General features: G+C 33.1%; 1 protein-coding gene across 5 annotated transcripts in view; it reads left to right on the top strand.

Moving 5' to 3' along the window:
- cntnap2a (contactin associated protein 2a) overlaps window positions 1-20,128 on the top strand; it is a 760,628-nt gene that overhangs the window by 352,408 nt on the left and 388,092 nt on the right. For all 5 annotated transcript variants that reach the window (XR_012399148.1, XR_012399149.1, XM_009297353.4 and 2 more), the window contains 4 exon segments: window positions 1,084-1,287; window positions 5,024-5,208; window positions 10,180-10,323; window positions 16,677-16,935. Coding sequence is in view for 3 of the 5 variants with exons in the window: in XM_009297353.4 (XP_009295628.1) it covers window positions 1,084-1,287; window positions 5,024-5,208; window positions 10,180-10,323; window positions 16,677-16,935 (792 nt within the window). In the remaining 2 variants the exon portion in view is untranslated.

The following is a 20,128-nucleotide window of genomic DNA, read 5'->3' as shown; positions in this document are numbered from 1 at the left end:
GCTATGTTGACAGCAATACATAAAAGACAATAAATACGTGAAAGACAATTCATACGTTAAGAAAAACACATGTTTCACTCAAGTAGGCACAGATAGACAAGTACGCAGTCAAAAAGGTGTTCGCATAGTTTGACTGTTGGCGGAAAATTATTGTAGCCAATATTGACAATAATTCACAGAAGAATAATTTGCAAAATAAACATTTTAAATTTGGATTTCACATGGACTATTATTCGATAATTTAATAAAAGAACACGTTTAATTTATCTCTTATTCTTTTTATATATATACTATGAAGTCACTTATTGTAACTAAGTATTTTGCTACGTATTGCGTTTCTCAAGAAGACATGCTATTTTAATAAATAATTACATCTATTTTTTAAATAGATTTTTATTTTATTACTTCCATTCCAAAGTTTTTTTAATGTAAAATATAATGCAGCCACCAACCACAAAACCAAAATCATCATTTCCATTTTAATGAAGCCTAGATCAAACCAAATCAATCTCTCCCTTATAAAGCAAGAGAATAAACACGACACTTCAGTCTTACTGGTAGAGGGGAACACGGTGGCTTCTGTATTTTTCTCTTCCTAGTTTGCTCTCCATAATTACCCGCTCATGCCGATCGCAGATTTCACACAGCTTCTGAATGATATAAAGACAGTCCGCAAAAGCAATCAAGTGCCATCAGGAAAACTGTGAGCTTGTGTAATATATCCAAAGGTTATGCGGTGTCAGTGCAGGAGATGAAACCGACAGAATTTACATTCATAACTTCCGGTGCGCATCATTTCAAGCCCTGACAGGGATCAAAAATCCTCCTCCACCACGCAATAAGCAGAAAGGCTTTGTCAGCAGGTAATAGCCGGCTGCAATTTTCTGCCTCCTCACTGTAGTTTATCACCTGATCCCAGCCGCAGTTTATCTGTGAACTTCACCATGCTTTTTTTTTTGGGTCCAAGCAATCTATAGAACAGTCACTCAAGCAATCATTTAGCCAAAAACGAGCACGACACTCCGTCACCTCAGAGGCGCTAATCCCTTCTCTTCCTCCTGTCTTCTTCTCTCACGTCAACAGGGGCAGATGTGATTAATTTTGATGGGCAGGGGGTGATCTCTTACCGCTTCAAAATGAAGAAGATGAAGATTCTGAAGGACGTGATAGCCCTGAAGTTTAAAACATCTGAGAGTGAAGGGGTGATTCTGCACGGAGAGGGTCAACAGGGAGACTACATCACCTTGGAGTTGAGAAGAGGCCGACTTCTGCTGCAGATAAACCTCGGTAAAACTCAGACCTGACATCTACTGCACACTCTTAAAAATAAAGCTGCTTTATTGGCATCAATGGTTCCATGGAGAATATTATAAGTCCATAGAACCTTTTTGTTCCTTTCTCTCTATATATATATATATAAAAAAAAAAAAAATATATATATATATATATATATATATATATATATATATATATAAAAAAATACAAATTATACATAATTTTTTATTTTTTTTTCTGTCACACTTTATTTTGATGGTCTGTTTGTTGAATTTAAGTTACATTGAATCTGGCCAGGGCCAATGTCCTGCAGATTTAGCTTTAACCTCAACTAAACACACCTGAACCAGCTAATTAAGCTCTATCTAGTTATCCATGAGGACCAAAATCGTCACTTCCGCTACGCTTGCCTTCATATTTGAGTCCGATATGGTCACACTCACAACCATAGCGCGTTGAAAAGAGACTAAATGAAATCGATATTTTGCTAAAGAACAAACAAAAACTGGTCATGATGCTTCTGTTAAATGTTAATAAAGATGTATGTTGTTTCACCTTAACAGATTTTAAGATTTAGATGAATCATTGACATTTAAAGGGATATTTACAGTACCCAAGTTATATGACTGTATGAGGGTATGTTTACAACACAACAATATCAATATAGTAAAAAAGAAAAGGTGTTTTGGAGAAGCTCTGCTTAATGTTAAAATGAAAACCATTCACACAGATATTACACAAACACAAGGCCAGTAAATTTGTCAGCACTTGTGTAGTAGCGGTCGGGTGGGACTTATTTTTTTAGTCCCGATCCCGCAAGGTTTTATTCCGCACCCGACGCTACCGCTGTATATTCTGCCTTTGTTCACCTGCTGACTGCTTAAAATAATCTTCAACCTGTCCCGACTGTTCCTGCTAAATTTAGATCTGGTTTTCCGAAATCTCACGTTTAAATTGGATACTACCAAAAGAGAGAGATAACAGATAAAACTGTAGGTTGTCCAAGGAATGTAGGCTAAATTTTGTGATGAGACACGAGTGCCGCCTTAAACCTGAAATTTCCAGTCTTGTGAATGCTAAAGGGTAAAACTTTTTAATATATTTGCATCTCTGACGCATTAAAAAGACTCCCATACATCAGACTTGCCTGATGTGGGTTTCCTGACAGTAAAGTGACTATTTTCTAATGCAAGCTGAAGCACAGCGCATCTTCGCTTTGCTCTTCCATGTTGGTAAAGCCCACTCTGAGGACCATCATGCACATGATGCGCGCACAGACTGTGTGAATAAAATGCACGTGCAGAAAGCACCGGTCATGCATTCAGCATGTGTTACAATCGTGAGCACTGGCTGTACCGGTGCTTCAATAGGAATGAGGAATTCACAGATATGCTGTTCCGAAATAATGTTGGGACTTGGGAATGCTATATTGTTAGCCCGCCCACTCCCCTTCAAATAACACAGAGTTACCGTCCAATACCACAATTTATTCGGAAATGATTCCCATGCCACAAAAAATCTGGTTGAGTTAGCAGTACAGCCACAGGAATGCAGAACTCTTACGTGCTTTACTTTACTTTCCAATACTTTACTGTACTTTTTTACTTTTTAATTTATTTTATTTTATTATTTTTAATTTATTATTCTATTTTAATAAATTTTTAGGCTACATTTGCTTTGCTTTGTTTTATATATTCAAAAAGGAGGCAACACCAAAGCTCCAAAAATGCAGATTTATTAAATTAAAAAAGGCTGACAAAAACGTATAATGTTTTGAGCACACGGCTCTTCATCACAGTGGTTATCACAGTAAGTTGTTCCTTTTGTACACTTTCGGATAACATGTTATCTCACAACAAGATAAAATGAAAAAAAAAAAACACATTTATTAATTATACAACTTAGATATTCAAAACGAAAATATATACACAAAAACATGTCTGATGAACACTGTCTGAGGAAGAGCCATGTGCTCAAAACGTCACACACTTTGTGTCAACCTTTTTTAATTTAATAAATTTGTATTTTTGGAACTTCAGAGTTTCCTTTTTTGAATATATATATATATATATATATATATATATATATATATATATATATATATATATATATATATATATATATATATATATATATATATATATATATATATATATATATATATATATATATATATATATATATATATATATATATATATATAGGCGAGGCAGTGGCACAGTAGGTACTGCTGTTGCCTCACAGCAAGAAGGTCGCTGGGTCGCTGGTTTGAATCTGCTGCATAAAAACTTGCTGGAAAAATTGGCGGTTCATACCGCTGTGGCAACCCTGGATTAATAAAGGGACTAAGCCAACAAGAAAATGAATGAATAAATATATATATTGCATTTTTTGCTGTTTGGCTGAGCACCCAATTAAAGTGATGTGCCTGCTTTTGTACATTTTTTTTTTCCTTACTTTGTTTTAAACATTTAATAAGTCAAATATTGTTGTTACAGGTGTTTCTGTTTCAGACAAATGCCTTTTATAATTACATTTTAAAATATAATCAAATAGTTAGAATTTAAGTAATTTCCCACTGTATTACTTTATGATTTAATAATTAAATAAACACATCCTTTGTGAGCACAAGCGACTGTTTTCAGCAACAACAAAAAGCCAAACAATAAATAAATATCTATAATATTATGGAGCCAATAATATGCCAAAACAAATTTGAATTTAACATGTGTTAATTTGAATTATTGATAATTGTAATTTAATAAATCTAAGTTTTTATATGCGTTATATTTATATTGTTTTGAATTAGAATTTCTTAATTTGAATTTTTTAACTTAAATATTGAACATCTGAAATTTTTACTGAATATTTTAAGGCTGAATTTTTTATAGACGTATTTTTTTCAAGATGAAGAAATTCAGACCATCAAATTCAAATATCCTAAAATTCAAAACCAAAAACTCTGATCGTGGAAATCAGATTTAGCATAAAGTAGGTATGGGGTCAACAGGAAAGAGTAAAGGATCACCGAAATTGATTCATGGTTATAGATAAATTAAAGGGTGCGAATTACATGGGTGAGGGCTTTGGGGGAGTCTGGAAACAGGTAAAATTCATTTTATTTTTTACCTACTTATAGCCTAATGTAAAATTAGGAAATGGAAAGTCAAATTCAAAGCATTTTTACCCTGATAAAAAAAATCTGATTTATTTAATTACAATTGTCAGTAATTCAAATTAACACACTTCAAATTCAGATTGTTTTGGCATGTTATTAGCTCAATATAATCTTACCATCTTATTTATTCTGTTTACTTCTGTCTGTAGAACCCACAAAAAGAATATTTTAATTATTATATTATCATTTTTTCTCCTTATACAGTAGTTTAGGTGAGTTTGTTAAAAAACAAAATCTCTGATTTCCATTAATTTCCATAGAATATTGCACAGAATAAAGAACTTCGAAACAGCATGACTCGCCAAAAACAGGACATTCATTTTTTGCACAAATTATTAATTTAATATCATAGACCCGCATTGCAGGAAAACCTAGCCGGAGGGACAAGAAGTACTGATAGACTGTAAAACACAAAAGCCATTATCATGTGTATCATCGGGACATAAACATTTCATATCTTCGACAAAGACATTCTCAGATGTTCTTCCCATCAATACGCATTTTGCAATGAAGGTGAAGATATGGTGTGTCTGATATTAATGATCGTCTCCTATGTCTAATAAACTGCAGGAAGCAATCAGCACGGCTCCATCCTGGGCCATACATCAGTGACCAGCGGCAGTCTGCTGGACGATCATCATTGGCATTCTGTAGTAATTGAGCGCTACAGGAGAAATGTCAATTTCACCCTTGATCAGCACACTCAGCACTTCCGCACCAACGGGGAGTTTGACCACCTTGACCTGGACTATGAGGTACGACTGAGAAACTGAATGATTTATTGCTCTGAACTTCATTTAACAAGCAGGTGCATTATGGGATGCTACAGTTCAGGACGTAATGCTCCAAAATCCGTTCTTGTTCTGTATCTTCCTTAGAAATTATTAATTTCAAAAAGATATAGCTACATGGATGATATGACAGTGCAAGATTTCTATATTCCTATTTCCAATAGTTTCAAATATGTATAGTAGCGCTGGTTTTGTGGTATTATGTTATTTAATTCAACATAACTTGGCAAATTTGTTTTGTAACTACAATGGTTTTGCACATTATTTCTTGAAGAAAAAAGTCTTTAACATGCAAACTCATCTGCTGGTGCTCAAGAAGGCACACAATGTATTATGAGGCAGAGTGCATACACTTGCTTTAATTGGATGATTAGGATAAACTGTACTTATTCGGATTTGTCTAAACATTAAAACAAACATAAGGCCAATACTTAAACAAAAGAAGTGCAAGAAAAAAATGTTTTAGCTGAAATACAGTCATTTCACAATAGTTTTTAATTTATTTTTATTTTTATTATTATTATAATTTTTTTTAATCTCAGCAATTAAAGGAAAATACATAATGGAAACCAACTGTCTTTGAGTGGAAATACTATTCAGTGAAAATCTTGCCTGACTTGATTTGACTGAATATATATATTATTATTATTATTTTTAATTTAATTCAATTTTACTTTATTAATTTTATTTTTTTTTTCATTTTATTTTATTTTATTTTTTTCATAAAAACACACACTTTAGAAATTATCTATAAATGAATAGTTTTCTGTATTTTGTAATTAATTTTTTCCATTTTTTTTTTTTTTTTTTGCTTTTGAATTGCATTATGAGACCTTGATCTTTCTTCCAACAATTTATGGAGTTGAAATTTTGAAAAAATAAATAAATAAATAAATAAAATAAAATAATATATATGTATATATATATATATATATATTAATTGACATTTTGAATAGTTTGAACTAATATATTGTCTGAGTTAGTATTGTAAATTATTCAACAAAAAATATAATTTTTAATACAAAATACTGTTTAAACCTACTAACATTCAATAAAAGTCACTATTAAACTGAGTAAACAATTCAACATCAAAAGTCGACAAAGCAGAGATCAGGGACCCATAATGTAATTCATAACCGTAAAAAACTGAAAACACCCTTGAAAAAATATGAGAAAAAACTTAAACAATGCACAAACTGTTAATTTACAGATTTTTTACAGTGTTAATCAAAGGTTTAAATTTATGTCCTGATCCATTCAAATTAGCCAAAAAGCCTGATTTGGAGAAAAAAAAGAACTCCTGCATCATTAACACAACATATGCAGGTGTAAGCACAATTTTCAGCACGATAAGTCCAGTTTTACACTAGATCTTATTTCAATCCTACACAGGCTGCTAACAGTCTCAAAATAGAAGGTCTGTAATAATCTCCAAATCCTTGAAGGATTTCTGTATAGGTCTCCAATCAAACTGCAGCCGTCAATAAAGCTGTGTTGTCACACCTAGACGTTTTATCCTAGTAAGGTTCACTCTGCCATAAACTTTGTTTGCAGGGAGATTTGTGTCCCTTGTCATTTTTTTTACCACAGAGCACCTGCAGTCCACCAGGTTAATCCATTCTAATGATGTGTAGCAGGATATTAATGCAATCAAACGAAATGAGGGGAAATGTATTGGAAATTGATTTTGGTGAAGTAAAGAAAATGGCTGGAAAGCGAATGCTTGTCTATTCAATTGAGCTCAGACACTCCTGGAGCCACTGGATGCTACAGGGCTGGTTACAGCTCAGTTGGTCTGAGACAAATTGACCCCAATTAAAGTGAAAGTGTCTGATTAATTGAGCCGAGAACAGATCCAAAGTGGCGAGTCGTTTTCTGCCAGAGCACAGAAAGCATTTACAAACAATTGCGTTTATCGACTGTTGTGCTGAAAGCTCTAGTGCTCCTTTCTGGCGCTCAGTTTGACATTGCATGAATAATAGTGCTTAATAAGCATATTTCAATAGCTAGATATATTCTTATTTAACAAAATCTGTGTAATTTTACTCAGTTGTCACAAGTTGAAGATTTTGCAGCTGAAACAGCAGATTGTGTGTTTATAGTATATGCATCACATAATTTTTAAAGCTCTTTTTTTATGCATATGCAGTTTTGTTTTGGGCAAAATGTGCCTCTTTTTATTTCCCAGTGGTAATAATTAAGATGATGATGATCATAAAAATAATAACAATAATAATAATTAATAATAAATAAAAAAATATACATACATACATACATACATACATACATACATACATTAATTAATTAATTAATTAATTAATTAATTAATTAATTAATTAATTAATTAATTAATTAATTAATTAATTAATTAATTAATTAATTAATTAATTAATTAATTAATTAATTAATTAATTAATTAATTAATTAATTAATTAATTAATTAATTAATTAATAATAAACTCTAAATCATAATTTGCCATCTTAATACAATTGAATTAAAAAGTGTACTGTCTGCTGAATGTAAACATTGGCAAAATAAAAATAAAAATAAGAAGAAACGTAAGTCATGGGTGAATATCTGAATGATGTACATTTCAAAATAAAAAAATAACATATAATTATATAGCATAACATAACACTTAACAAAATCTACTGAATAATGTGCATTAAATAAATAATTGTTTAGCAATGCAGTGAATCGTCAATTATGAAGTCTTGCTTTGCTTCACATTTACATTTTCATGAACCAGCATTAGCTTCAAAATAAACTGAACACAAAAAAGGATTTTTTATACATAAAAAAGTTTTTATATGGCAAATATGAATCCAAGTAAAAAATGTAATACTTGAAAAAACTTTCTGTTGTCATTCAACATGATATACTGCATTTATTTACAGAATAAAAAAAAAACAATATTTATATAAAAACAAACTGCGAGCTTATTTTAAAAAGCACAGTGCACTTTTTTAGATTATTTAAAATTCTGGCTAACGAATAGGCAAAACCGAATAGTTTTAAGATTAGTAGCAAAGCATGAAAAATTAAAACTGCAATTAAAAATATTTTGGTCTGTGCAGTGATGCTGTATTTTAATATCTCCTTAAACACTTCTTGTAACTGACATTTCTTGCTTATTTTTAGGCTCTATAGAAATACTAATTGACGGTTTGGTGTGTGCCATCTGTAAGTCAATGAATAAAATGTAATTTAGGAGACATCATCTTATATTATATAAGATGATAAATGTTATAGATAATTCTTATTCACGCTACCGGTCAAAAGTTTGGGGTCAGTTTTTTTTTTAACATTTATTAAATGTAAAAAAAAAAAATACATTTTTATTTATTATTTATTGCATGTAGTTTCAAATAAAATGATTAATCCGGTCATTATTGCTTTTATTACTTATTATTATCAATAATAATAAATATGATAAAAATAGCAATGATAACTAATATTAGAGTGACCTTTGAAAGATCATGTGACTCTGAAGTAATAAAGCAGAAAATTCATCATTAAAATCAATTGAATAAATTATTAAATTAAATTATAAACTACTTTTAAAGAGTTATTTTATAGTGCAATAACATTTCACAATTTTACAATTTTTACTGTATTTTTTATTAAATAAATGAGCAGGATAAGCTTATTTTAAAACATTCAGAAATCTTACTGACCCCAAACATTTGGCAGGTAGTGTGTACGTAATTGAAATTCAAATTAAATGTATTGGCATGACTTGCATAGTATTGCCAAAGCAATTATAAAACACATACAAAAAACAAGAATAGATCAGTAAAATACTTAAGTAAACAGGTACATATACATTATTCATTCATTCATTCCTTTTCGGCTTAGTCCCTTTTTTGTTAGTCTTATGGTCGCCGCAGCGGAATGAACCGCCAACTTATCCAGCACAGGTTTTACGCAGCAGATGCCCTTCCAGCTGCAACCCATCTCTGGGAAACATCCATACACATGTATTCACACTCACTGGCAATTTAGCTTACCCAAATCACCTGTACAGCATGTCTTTAGACTGGGGTAGGATAACGGAGCACCCGGAGGAAACCCAAGCGAACACAGGGAGAACATGCAACTACACACAGAAAAGCCAACTGACCCAGCCAAGGCTCGAGCACCGACCCTTTTGCTGTGAGGCGACAGCACTACCTACTGTGCCACCGCGTCGCCCCATATACATTATATACAAAGTGAGAAAAAAATGTTTATTAAAAAAGATAAAAGTATTTAAGACATTAAAAATAATAGTAAATAAAAATAACAATAATAATAAAATAAATGCACATAAATAAAAATGGAAAGATAATGGTAAAAATTACAATTATAATACATTTTGTACAACAGTATAAGAAATGCTCTTGCTTTAGGTTTGTGCATTGGCTGACAGATATATTTTGATGCTTGAAACCATACTTTTTGAAACATTTTTGCAACACACTGTCTATAACTTGCACTCTGAGATTTGTTTATTCTATCAATTTGTTTATTTATTTTCCCAGAATAGTTACTTTGAAGCAAAGCGTGACCGAATTAGTCTCTAATCTTTAACTGACTAATTTTTATGACACTTTACTCTGGCAGTCCACCACCATGCATGATAAATGTATATCACATATAACAGCGAAGACCTGCATTCATTTGCTTTGACACAAAACTCATTTTATCCGACATGTGGAAAATTCACTCTGACATACAAAACGCATTTTTAGCATAAACATGGCTTATCACTTGTCTCATATGCATTTCTAACACGGAAACATTTAACACAGTTTAGTAGATTAAGGAGGTGACTCCGCTCAACCGCCGACACGTCTTACCCCTCTCCCTTTATGCATTGTTCTTAGGGTGTAATGCTTTATTGTAATGCTTTGTCTATTTTTATCTGTCTCATGTCTTATTGCTCCATTTAGCTGACTTTTGGAGGAATGCCGTATTCCGGAAAGCCAGTCATAGGAGGAAGAAGAAATTTCAAAGGCTGCATGGAAAGCATTAACTACAATGGAGAAAACATCACTGACTTGGCCAGAAGAAAGAAACTGGACACGTCTAGCTTTGTGAGTGTATTCCCTTGACAATCAGCTGCATATACTAAGGGCATACGTTTCCTGTTCATGACAGTTGAGTGCATATTTAACATGTTTGGGTGGGTTGTTTTCGCCTGGAGGGTTTTGTGGAGGTGTGTGACCATGAAGAGCTGAGCAAGGTTGATGCTTCAGAATGTGATATTGATGGAGCTCGCATTTTCAACCTCATATCTATGCTGTAAGGATCCATTTCATTTGTTTCGACAAGCTGATGGGAATGTTAATCATCTACACCGATTTGATGACTGTTGTCAGCGCTGATAATAATCTAATTTCCTCCGACTGTGATATTACAAAGAATGCTTTAATTGCACATCATATCCAATACGCATATCAGTGTTCTGCGCTTCATTAATGGAACAGTAAACAAAAAGAGATACACTGTCTTTTCTGATGAAAACTGCAGTCTTTATCTCTGTTGTAGAGTTACACTAGCACATCGTGTCACGGAACATCAAGCAAGTGGTGTTAAATCTAAATTTGTTTCAATTAAATTAGCATATTTTTGTTACAGAGATTGGATTTTGGCAAATAAACCAATCGTGTTTGTGCATGTCATTCCAAACCGTTATTGTCAGGTTCAAACTACACAATTTTGTCCTGGATTTGGACGTTTTAAACTTAAAACAGATTTTTTTTTATTTCATATAGTGTGTCATAAAAGCAGGGTTCATCCACATTTTTACTACTAAAATTCCATGACTTTTCCAAGACTTTTCCAGAACTTTTCATGATGTAATGTTTCATGTAATGTCTATACATGGTAAATAATAAGAAAAACAATGACGTTTAAATTTATTACAGCATATCATAGAACACAACAATCTAATATGTTTAAATGTGTTTATGTATTGGTTTTCATAATGCTTACACAACACTAACAATGTGAGAGCAATTTTTGGCCAAGGACAGAAAAAAAGTAAAGACAACTAAACTATATTCAAGTCAGGGCTGCACATTATATCGTTTCAGCATCGATATCGCAATGTGTGCATCAGCAATAGTCACATCACAGGATATGCAATGTTGGGATCATAGTTTAATATAGAGTTTAATCATAATGGAGTAAGTTTATTATCTGCATGCATTTTTAAAGAGATAGTTCACACAAAAATTACCCACCATTTTCATTACACCCTTCAGTTGTTTCAAACATTTATGAGTTTTCTTTTTTATAAATAAACACAAAAAGAATATAATTTAATAATATCTATAGTACTGAAACAAGTGAAGTGTGAGTAAATCTTTGAGTTTAATCTTTGAGAAAACTGTGACGGTATAAAGTAAACTTTATGGCCTGTGACTGTGTGAACATTTCAATATTTTAAACCGCATGATCTGACTCTTTCACAGACGTAAAAGACAAACATTTCTAACCTAATAAATATCACATTCCTTCCGCACAAATGATGTTAAGAACTCAATTAATGTTGATGGGTTCAAAATGTGTTATACTGACTTGGGTTGGGTACCAAAACCCAGTACCAATATGACACCGGGACCTGTGTAACTGATATGCACCAGACCGATCAGCATATGAATTTCAGTGCCTAATATCCGTGCCACTGGTGCTGCAACAAGGACATAAGAAGCATAAAGGGGTACATCAAAGACACATATGTACATGTTGTGTCACACCATTTCTAAACATTTAATTCTAAACATCTTTAAGGGATACAGGCACCATTGTCGATGTTAGGCAATTGTTCTTGTTGCGTAGCGAGATATTGAAGGCAACGCGTGTAGTGTGGCGCATCTGGTGAGCGACTCCCTTCAGATTCATCCACACACATGATTGCATTCATCAAATTTGCTTAAACTAAACATTTTTAAGACAATACTCTGATTTAAAGTCTATCATTTAAACAGCGACGTTTGATTAAAGGACCACAGACAACCAAGTCATGAAATGCTGAGTTTTTTCTTTCCTTTCGGCGTGCAGTATCAAATTCCTTTAAAACAACACTCTTCCAGCAGTGCTTTTATTAATTAAAATGATTAAAATGTATATTTTTACATACATTATTCAAAAGTTTTTATAGAGTCATCTACCATAATTTTGTGGCTCAAAGTATTGATTCAGACATCGTTTTGGCACCAGTACCATTTTAAAAATATCGATATAGCACCGATAAATAATCCCAAACAATTCTAAACCCTAATACTGACCCAGTTAGACCAGGCATATTCAGTTAAAGGGCCATGAAACCCCCTCATTTCAGCAGGGTGTTTTCACACCTCTACTTTGGAAAAAGCCAGAAAAGTGGGCATGTCCAGCTCTGTTTAGGGGGAAGTGTCGGAGGAGCAAAAGAGGGATGGTGTGGGAGTGTCTATTTGACCATGCGCTGAGTTTCAGAGTCAAAACACACACACATACACACACAGGGGAGAAAGTGACTGTGTTTACATGGACATCTGTAATCGAATTATTTGCCAAGTTATTAAATGGTGGACTTTAGCTGCAGTTTGGCACTTTCTTTCAGGGAATTCATTCGTGCCCCTCGTGACAAACAAGATATTTGATTCGAGGAACTGCTCTAAGAGTGTATTTTTCATGCAATGTTTGATACCGCATGGCGAATGAGAGAAAAAATTTAACTCTGTATTTCTCTGTAACTTAGATGCACTCGGCAGGTAAGCCGCGTGTGTTATTCCGGTCACAAAATGCAGTGAAAATCCTACACGACTGTAATAGTTTAGTTGTGGTGCTAACATGTTTACACTCGGAGCAATAGTTAGTTCGATACGAACAAACTGAATAAACAAAGAGCACTGGTCGCTCACTTACCAAATCTGTAGAGACAGGACAATCCACAGCAACTAGAGGTCCAAGAGGTCCAAGCTAAACTTTTGACAATTTTTTTTGAAATGGTTATAAATTTTCATCTGAGCAGTAGCAGTAATACTATCTGAAGAAAAGAAAAGAAAAAAAGTCAAAATAGTCATCAGAGATTAATATATTGGGCTCTGAGAGCCAGAGATGTGATGAAATATCTCATCAGCTGAGTCCAAGTGGATATGAATATTAAAAGATAAGAAGTTTGATCAGGCTATTAAAAGTTTTACATTTAGATAGGTCAGAAAGCCATGTGACAATATTATAAAGGGATTCAAGGTTTTCCTCTTCAAGTGTGGATTAAAAAAAAATATATATTTTGCTTCAAATAAGTAGAATTAGATCTAAACATTATCTTAGATCTTTCTAACATTATGATCAAACACTTATATTGTCATATATAAGTACATTTCCCCAGTGATATGAATTATGGAATATTCTGATCATGCTGATTAAAAATGCTAAACATCCTGTCACAGCTCATTTAAACAAACAAAAAGATAATTTAAGGCTGACCAATACATCATTTGAGCATTTATATCACAATGACCATGTTATTTTACGCTTGATTGTTTCTTTTCTGTACCTAAATACTATTGATCTCTCCAGAACCGTAAAGCACTGTTTATTGAACTGTTATACTTTATTCCATTGTATTTACAGTATATATGCTTGTAAGTTGTTATACTCTATGTAAACACCTTTCATAGAAAAATACTTAATCATCCCAATCGATCTAAATGAATAAAAAAATTCCAAATGGAGCTATTCAAATCATTAGATTTCTATTGCTAAATATATCGCAGAATATCAAAAATCATAAGGTCAGATATTTCAGCCCTATTGTGATGCATTTTATTGAAAGCATCTGTTTTTCTCACTGAGTTTGTTGCGGTTGTTAAAACAAATCATGCATGTTTGGTCCTTGTGGGAATGAAGCAACACACATAATGCTGAAAGGCCCTTTAAAAGCATGTTTGGGTCTAGATATAAATAATAGAAGATATAGTACCAAAGAAACGTTACCAAAAACGACCCTGAGCACTTGTGGTTTGGACTGCTGTGTTGTTTTGACTTGTTTAGAATCAGTAAAAGGATGCTACAGTACATTTGACAGTATGTGTCATACTCTTATTTTGGAATCAGGATCTGGATTGTTTGTTTTTTTTTTTTTTTTTTTTTTTGAGGACGCCTGATTTAGACATTTTCCTAAATATTTTTTCTCTTTTTTTTTTCATTTTCCCTAAAACGTAACAAAGTCACACCAATTTGGAACCAGACGACAATGAGTAAATGGTGACAGAATTCTCTTTTTTTACCCAAACTGTCCATTTTTATTACAGTAAAAATAGTGTGATTCTCCTACTTTCCAAACCTGACATGTGTCTACCATAGACAGCCTTTGAATTATTATTCATGTCTGAAGGATTATATTCAAGGTTGATAAAACACATCATATGGGCGGAGGTTCTCTTATGAAGCGCTGAGAAAGGCTGAGTGCACTTTTCTATTTCATTGTGATGAGACTGATTAAGTTCTCTATATTTGAAATAAGGCTGAAGTGCATTTGGGGCCTCGGAATTACCATTTAGAAGGACGCGGAGTTAGAGAGTCATGAATAAAAGCCCTCATCGTTGCTTCCCCGTGCCCCTTTTCCAGCTTCAGAAATCTGCCGTTTGGTGGGGAACTTGCTGTAACAGCAGTTTGAGAGATCTTTTTTTAAGCCCGTGTTCGGCATGAAAGGTCCTCAACCATTTCAGACGCAGGTTTATTTTGTAGTCACTTTATTTGCAGCTATGTATTAAAGATGTTGAATGTGAGAAATTTAGTATACAGTGTGTTGCATCAAATTAGCTGCTGTACAATAGACATCTATTTTGCACAAACCCTGCATAGAACAGGAGTTATCTGCTGGGTATAACTGCTTTTAACAGGTTTTATCAACCATCTTGGCCAGGTTGGGAGATTAAATGAGAGATTAAATCATGTTTGATACATTATGGAACAAGTTGTATAGCCATCTTAATTTATTTAATGGCTGTGCACACAATACAATATGATTAATTTAATTTCCAGTGAAAGTATCTAAGTACTCTTAAATCAATATTTATTTGAAAAGCAAAATTACATAAAAAGGCAAATTAAATTAAATTAAATTAAATTAAATTAAATTAAATTAAATTAAATTAAATTAAATTAAATTAAATTAAATTAAAATATTTGCAGGGGGGTTTACCGTTTAATTAAGATAGGACAGTTGAGATTACAGACAGGAAAGCAGAAAAAGGGGTAGGGTCGCAAAGGACCTCAAGAAGGGAATCGAACTCAAGTTGCTGTAAGCACTATGGTGCTATATGTTGATACTTAACCACTAGGCTATTGTCGCCAACTTTTAATGAATGTTTTAAAATTCCCAAGCAAATGCATTTTGATATTTTGATATTTTTATTGGAAAACAAGACAAAAATTCATTTATTTATTAATTTATTTATTCATTAATTAATTTATTTATTTAGTGGTTCATTGATTCATTCATTCATTTATTAATTCATTCATTCATTCATTCATTCTGTGTCTAAATGCCATATAACTCAAAACAAAACAAAATTTGTGTTTTTTCATAGAATAATGCATTGTTTATTGCAAATTGTTGTCCTTTTAATTTTTATTCATAATTTTTTTATACTATGTACCATTGTAAGTGTTAATTGAAACAACTCGTCTCAACAACCTATCCACCACATTAAGAGGTGGAAAGAGTACTGAGAAATCCTTCTCAACTAAAAGTTCCAATACCTGCCCAAAATAATGCAAGTAAAGTAAAAATCAGTTGTAAATATTACTCAAAGTGTAATTAAAAAGTAGCCCTTTCAAAAGAACTCATGAGTAGTGAGTATTATGCTGTAAAAAAGCTGATGCATGTGAATGTAATTAGTGGATGTGTGTGTAAACGTAACATTCTGTAGTGCATTTAGTTATTGTTTAAGGCCATTTCAGTCATCACACAGTTACGCCAGATTTCACCAAGTCTAACATCTATGTTGATCCTGGAACAACATTCCATTCAGCCAATCAGAATTATTGGATATTTTTTACTATTTTATGTTAAATTTAGGTTTACGGTTAGATTCATGCACTGTTATCCAATATTCCATTCTGACTCTGGGAATAATGTACAGTTATGGTTGGGTTTAGGGGTAGGGATAGCTACAATATGAATCACATTTTCAAACACAAACAATGTTCCAGGATCAACATAATAGATGTTTTAATAATAATATTTGTTACACCACTGGCTACATGATATAGACCAATCGAAAACAACAACCATCAATTCTCATTCTATATTTCCTGCTGTTTCAATAATATATATAAATCAGAAGTTGTAGTATATTGCAACCTCCACTTCATTTTAACCATCTTAGTAGTTTTCATGGTGCACAAACATGAATGACTTTTAATTGTATTGTATCATGCCTCATTTCAGCGCAACTTGACTTTCTCCTGCGTGGACACACACACGTTCCCCGTCTTCTTCAATGGCACCAGCTTTCTTCAGCTGCCAGGGAGGAGGGACCACAATATGGTTTCTGTTGGATTCCAGTTTCGTTCCTGGAACCCCAGCGGCCTGCTCCTGTTTAGCTCCTTGGCAGATGGAATGCTGGAATTGGCTCTAAACGATGGAAAAGTCACAGCACACATTAACGTCACCCAGCAGAAAAACATGCGTGTGGACATTGCGTCAGGTGAGCTGACATTCTTCCCCCACATAAACTCAATTGCTATTACATACAGATCTCATAAAGTTTCATCAGCCTCTTCTTTAAAAAATCTGTTGTTTTTCTAGTATAGCACCACCTGGTTGATAATATACTTAATATTTCAGTTTTTGTACAAATTTACAAAGTGCATGATCAATCAACACTATTTGTAGCAATGTGGTGAGGTTGCATCACGTTGCAGAACTAAATTTAATGTGCAGGTTTTTTCTTTTAGAGCTTAACTTCGAAATGTAATTGCAAACGCAATCTGTTTAAATTTTCTAGTCATTTGAGTGTGCCATATTGTGAAAAGACTGTACCATTCCAAGGTGGAAAAGCACAGCTAGGTGAGCGTTGTTTTTGAGTGCACAGTACCACTGTATGGAGAAGATGCTTTTTGGTCCTGAAGGTAACATTCATGGATGGATGATTGGATGGATGGATGGATGGATGGATAGATGATAGATGGATAGATGGATAGATAGATAGATAGATAGATAGATAGATAGATAGATAGATCGATCGATAGATAGATAGATAGATAGATAGATAGATAGATAGATAGATAGATAGATAGATAGATAGATAGATAGATAGATAGATAGATAGATAGATAGATAGATAGATAGATAGATAGATAGATAGATAGATAGATAGATAGATAGATAGTATGGTACATGGATGGATTGATGGATGGATAGATTTTTTTTATTTACGTGCTTTTTGCATTTTTATAAAACTACAACAAAAGAGAAAGAGAAAAAAACAATACAATAATAATACTGTACATACAAAACACAATACATACAATACTAACCTTTGACTGAAAAACAGAACACAGAGGGACAAATGAAAAACATTCAAATACATTTTCTCAAAAGTCTTGTAAATTAGGACACAACCATATCAAGTGGGTTAAGGGTCATTCTGCTGTTTTACACCTGTTACAGAGTGGAGAAACCAGAGGAAAAATCTTATGCAGTTTCTACTCATATACAGTTGAAGTCAGAATTATTAGCGCCCTGAATTATTAGCGCCCCTGTTTATTTTTTTCCCCAATTTCTGTTCTGTTCTGGGAAGATTGTTTCAGCACATTTTTAAGCATAATAGTTTTAAAAACTTATTTCTAATAACTGATTTATTTTATCTTTTCCATGATGACAGTAAATAATATTTTACTAGATATTTTTCAAGACACTTCTATACAGCTTAAAGTGACATTAAAAGGCTTAATTAGGTTAATTAGGTGAACTAGGAAGGTTAGAGTAATTAGTCAAGTTATTGTATAACGATGGTTTGTTCTGTAGATTATCAAAAAAAAAAATTAGCTTAAGGTGAGGCAGCGGCACAGTAGGTAGTGCTGTCACCTCACAGCAAGAAGGTTGCCAGGTCGCTGGTTCGATCCCCTGCGTTTCTGTGTGGAGTTTGCATGTTCTCCCTGCCTTTGTGTGGGTTTCCTCCGGGTGCTCCGGTTTCCCCCACAGTCCAAAGACATGCGGTACAGGTGAATTGGGTAGGCTAAATTGTCCATAGTGTATGAGTGTGTGTGTGAATGTGTGTGTGGATGTTTCCCAGAGATGGGTTGCGGCTGGAAGGGCATCCACTGCGTAATAAACTTGCTGGATAAGTTGGCGGTTCATTCTGCTGTGGCGACCCCGGATTAATAAAGGGACTAAGCCGACAAGAAAATGAATGAATGAATGAATGAAGTTAGCTTAAAGGGTCTAATAATTTTGTCCCAAAAATAGTGTTTAAAAAATTAATAACTGCTTTTATTATAGCCAAAATAAAACAAATAAGACTTTCTCCAGAAGAAAAAAAATATTATCAGACATACTTTAAAAATTTCATTGCTCTGTTAAAAATTATTTGGGAAATATTTAAAAAAGAAAATCAAAATCACAAGGGGGCTAATAATTCTGACTTCAACTGTAAGTATTGTGCTTATTAAAATTAGCCAAGCTTTTATTTTGTAAAAAAAAAGCAAATAAAATGTATTAAAGTTTACTTCAAGAAAAGTGATGTGCCATAGCAAAGTAGTGTTTATTTTGACCTTAAAGATTAGATAAGAGTAAACTTTGACCTTTTTCCACCTTATTTTTTATTTTTTTTTATTTTTTGTAAACAAATAGCAAAGGGGCTAATAGTGTTGCCTTATTTTCTCTTTAGTTTTGATTTGCAGTCTGCTGTCTATCGCGTGTAACTCTAGAGGCTCACAGATGGCTTTAGCCCAGGGCTGCCCAAACTTTTTCATATGAAGGACCAAATCCCAAATATCATTGAGAGCTGTGGGCCGAAGACAAATTTACCTAACTAACTATTTTACATTAAAGTTGCCATGGGTAATTTGCTAATTCAGTTCATAATATGGATAGATAGAAAACATTACTTTGAATTGTATTAACTTATGCAACATAACTATTAATAAAAACAATCACATTTGTAACAGTCTGCTCTTGCCTTGAGTCGCTCACCAAAGTCTCTGATTAATTTATACCATTTAAATTGAAACATTTAATTTCGGTTTGCTTTTTTCGTAGCTGAACAATAAAACAAATAGGAGATTACATACAATCTCCAAACCATCCACATCTTTCTCCCTCTCTTATCAGATGGCATGGTGGGCCAAATCAAAAGTTATCATGGGCAGTTTGGGCATCTCTGCTTTAGACAGAATCCCTTCTTTAGCAGTGTCAACACCAAAATGCTTTAGTTCTATATATGAAGGGGAAATCTAGGTGAAAACTGCTTGTTTGTGCAAAACATTTTTTTACCTGACTGTTTACAAGCTTAGGTAATTCAAAACTGGATTCAAGCTGTACCCGCATTTTATGAAAGATGGTTCTAAGGTTTTATTTATGTATAAATACATATTTGTATTTATAAACAATGCATTTTTGCTTTGTTTCATTTGACAACAGTTAGCAATTGCCAGTTTTCGTTCATTTGTGTTTTGAATTGGATCCTCATCCTTCATGTTCAGAGCTGTGTTTGCAATTGTCTTGTTGTCAATTTACACACTAACCAGCTCAGAAACGGCAGCTGAGCATTTGTTAAATACACCGTTGTCAGTTTTTATCAAAGATGTTTGTTTGAATATATATTAAATTGATAATGGCAGGATGCAATGTCAAGCAATGATAAATTGTATGCAGTGATTATATGAGCAGGAGATGGC

This window comes from Danio rerio, chromosome 24, assembly GCF_049306965.1.
Source record: "Danio rerio strain Tuebingen ecotype United States chromosome 24, GRCz12tu, whole genome shotgun sequence".
Classification (NCBI taxonomy): domain Eukaryota; kingdom Metazoa; phylum Chordata; class Actinopteri; order Cypriniformes; family Danionidae; genus Danio; species Danio rerio.
Note: the sequence above shows the minus strand (reverse complement) of the source record. Positions and strands in the feature narration are given on the sequence as shown.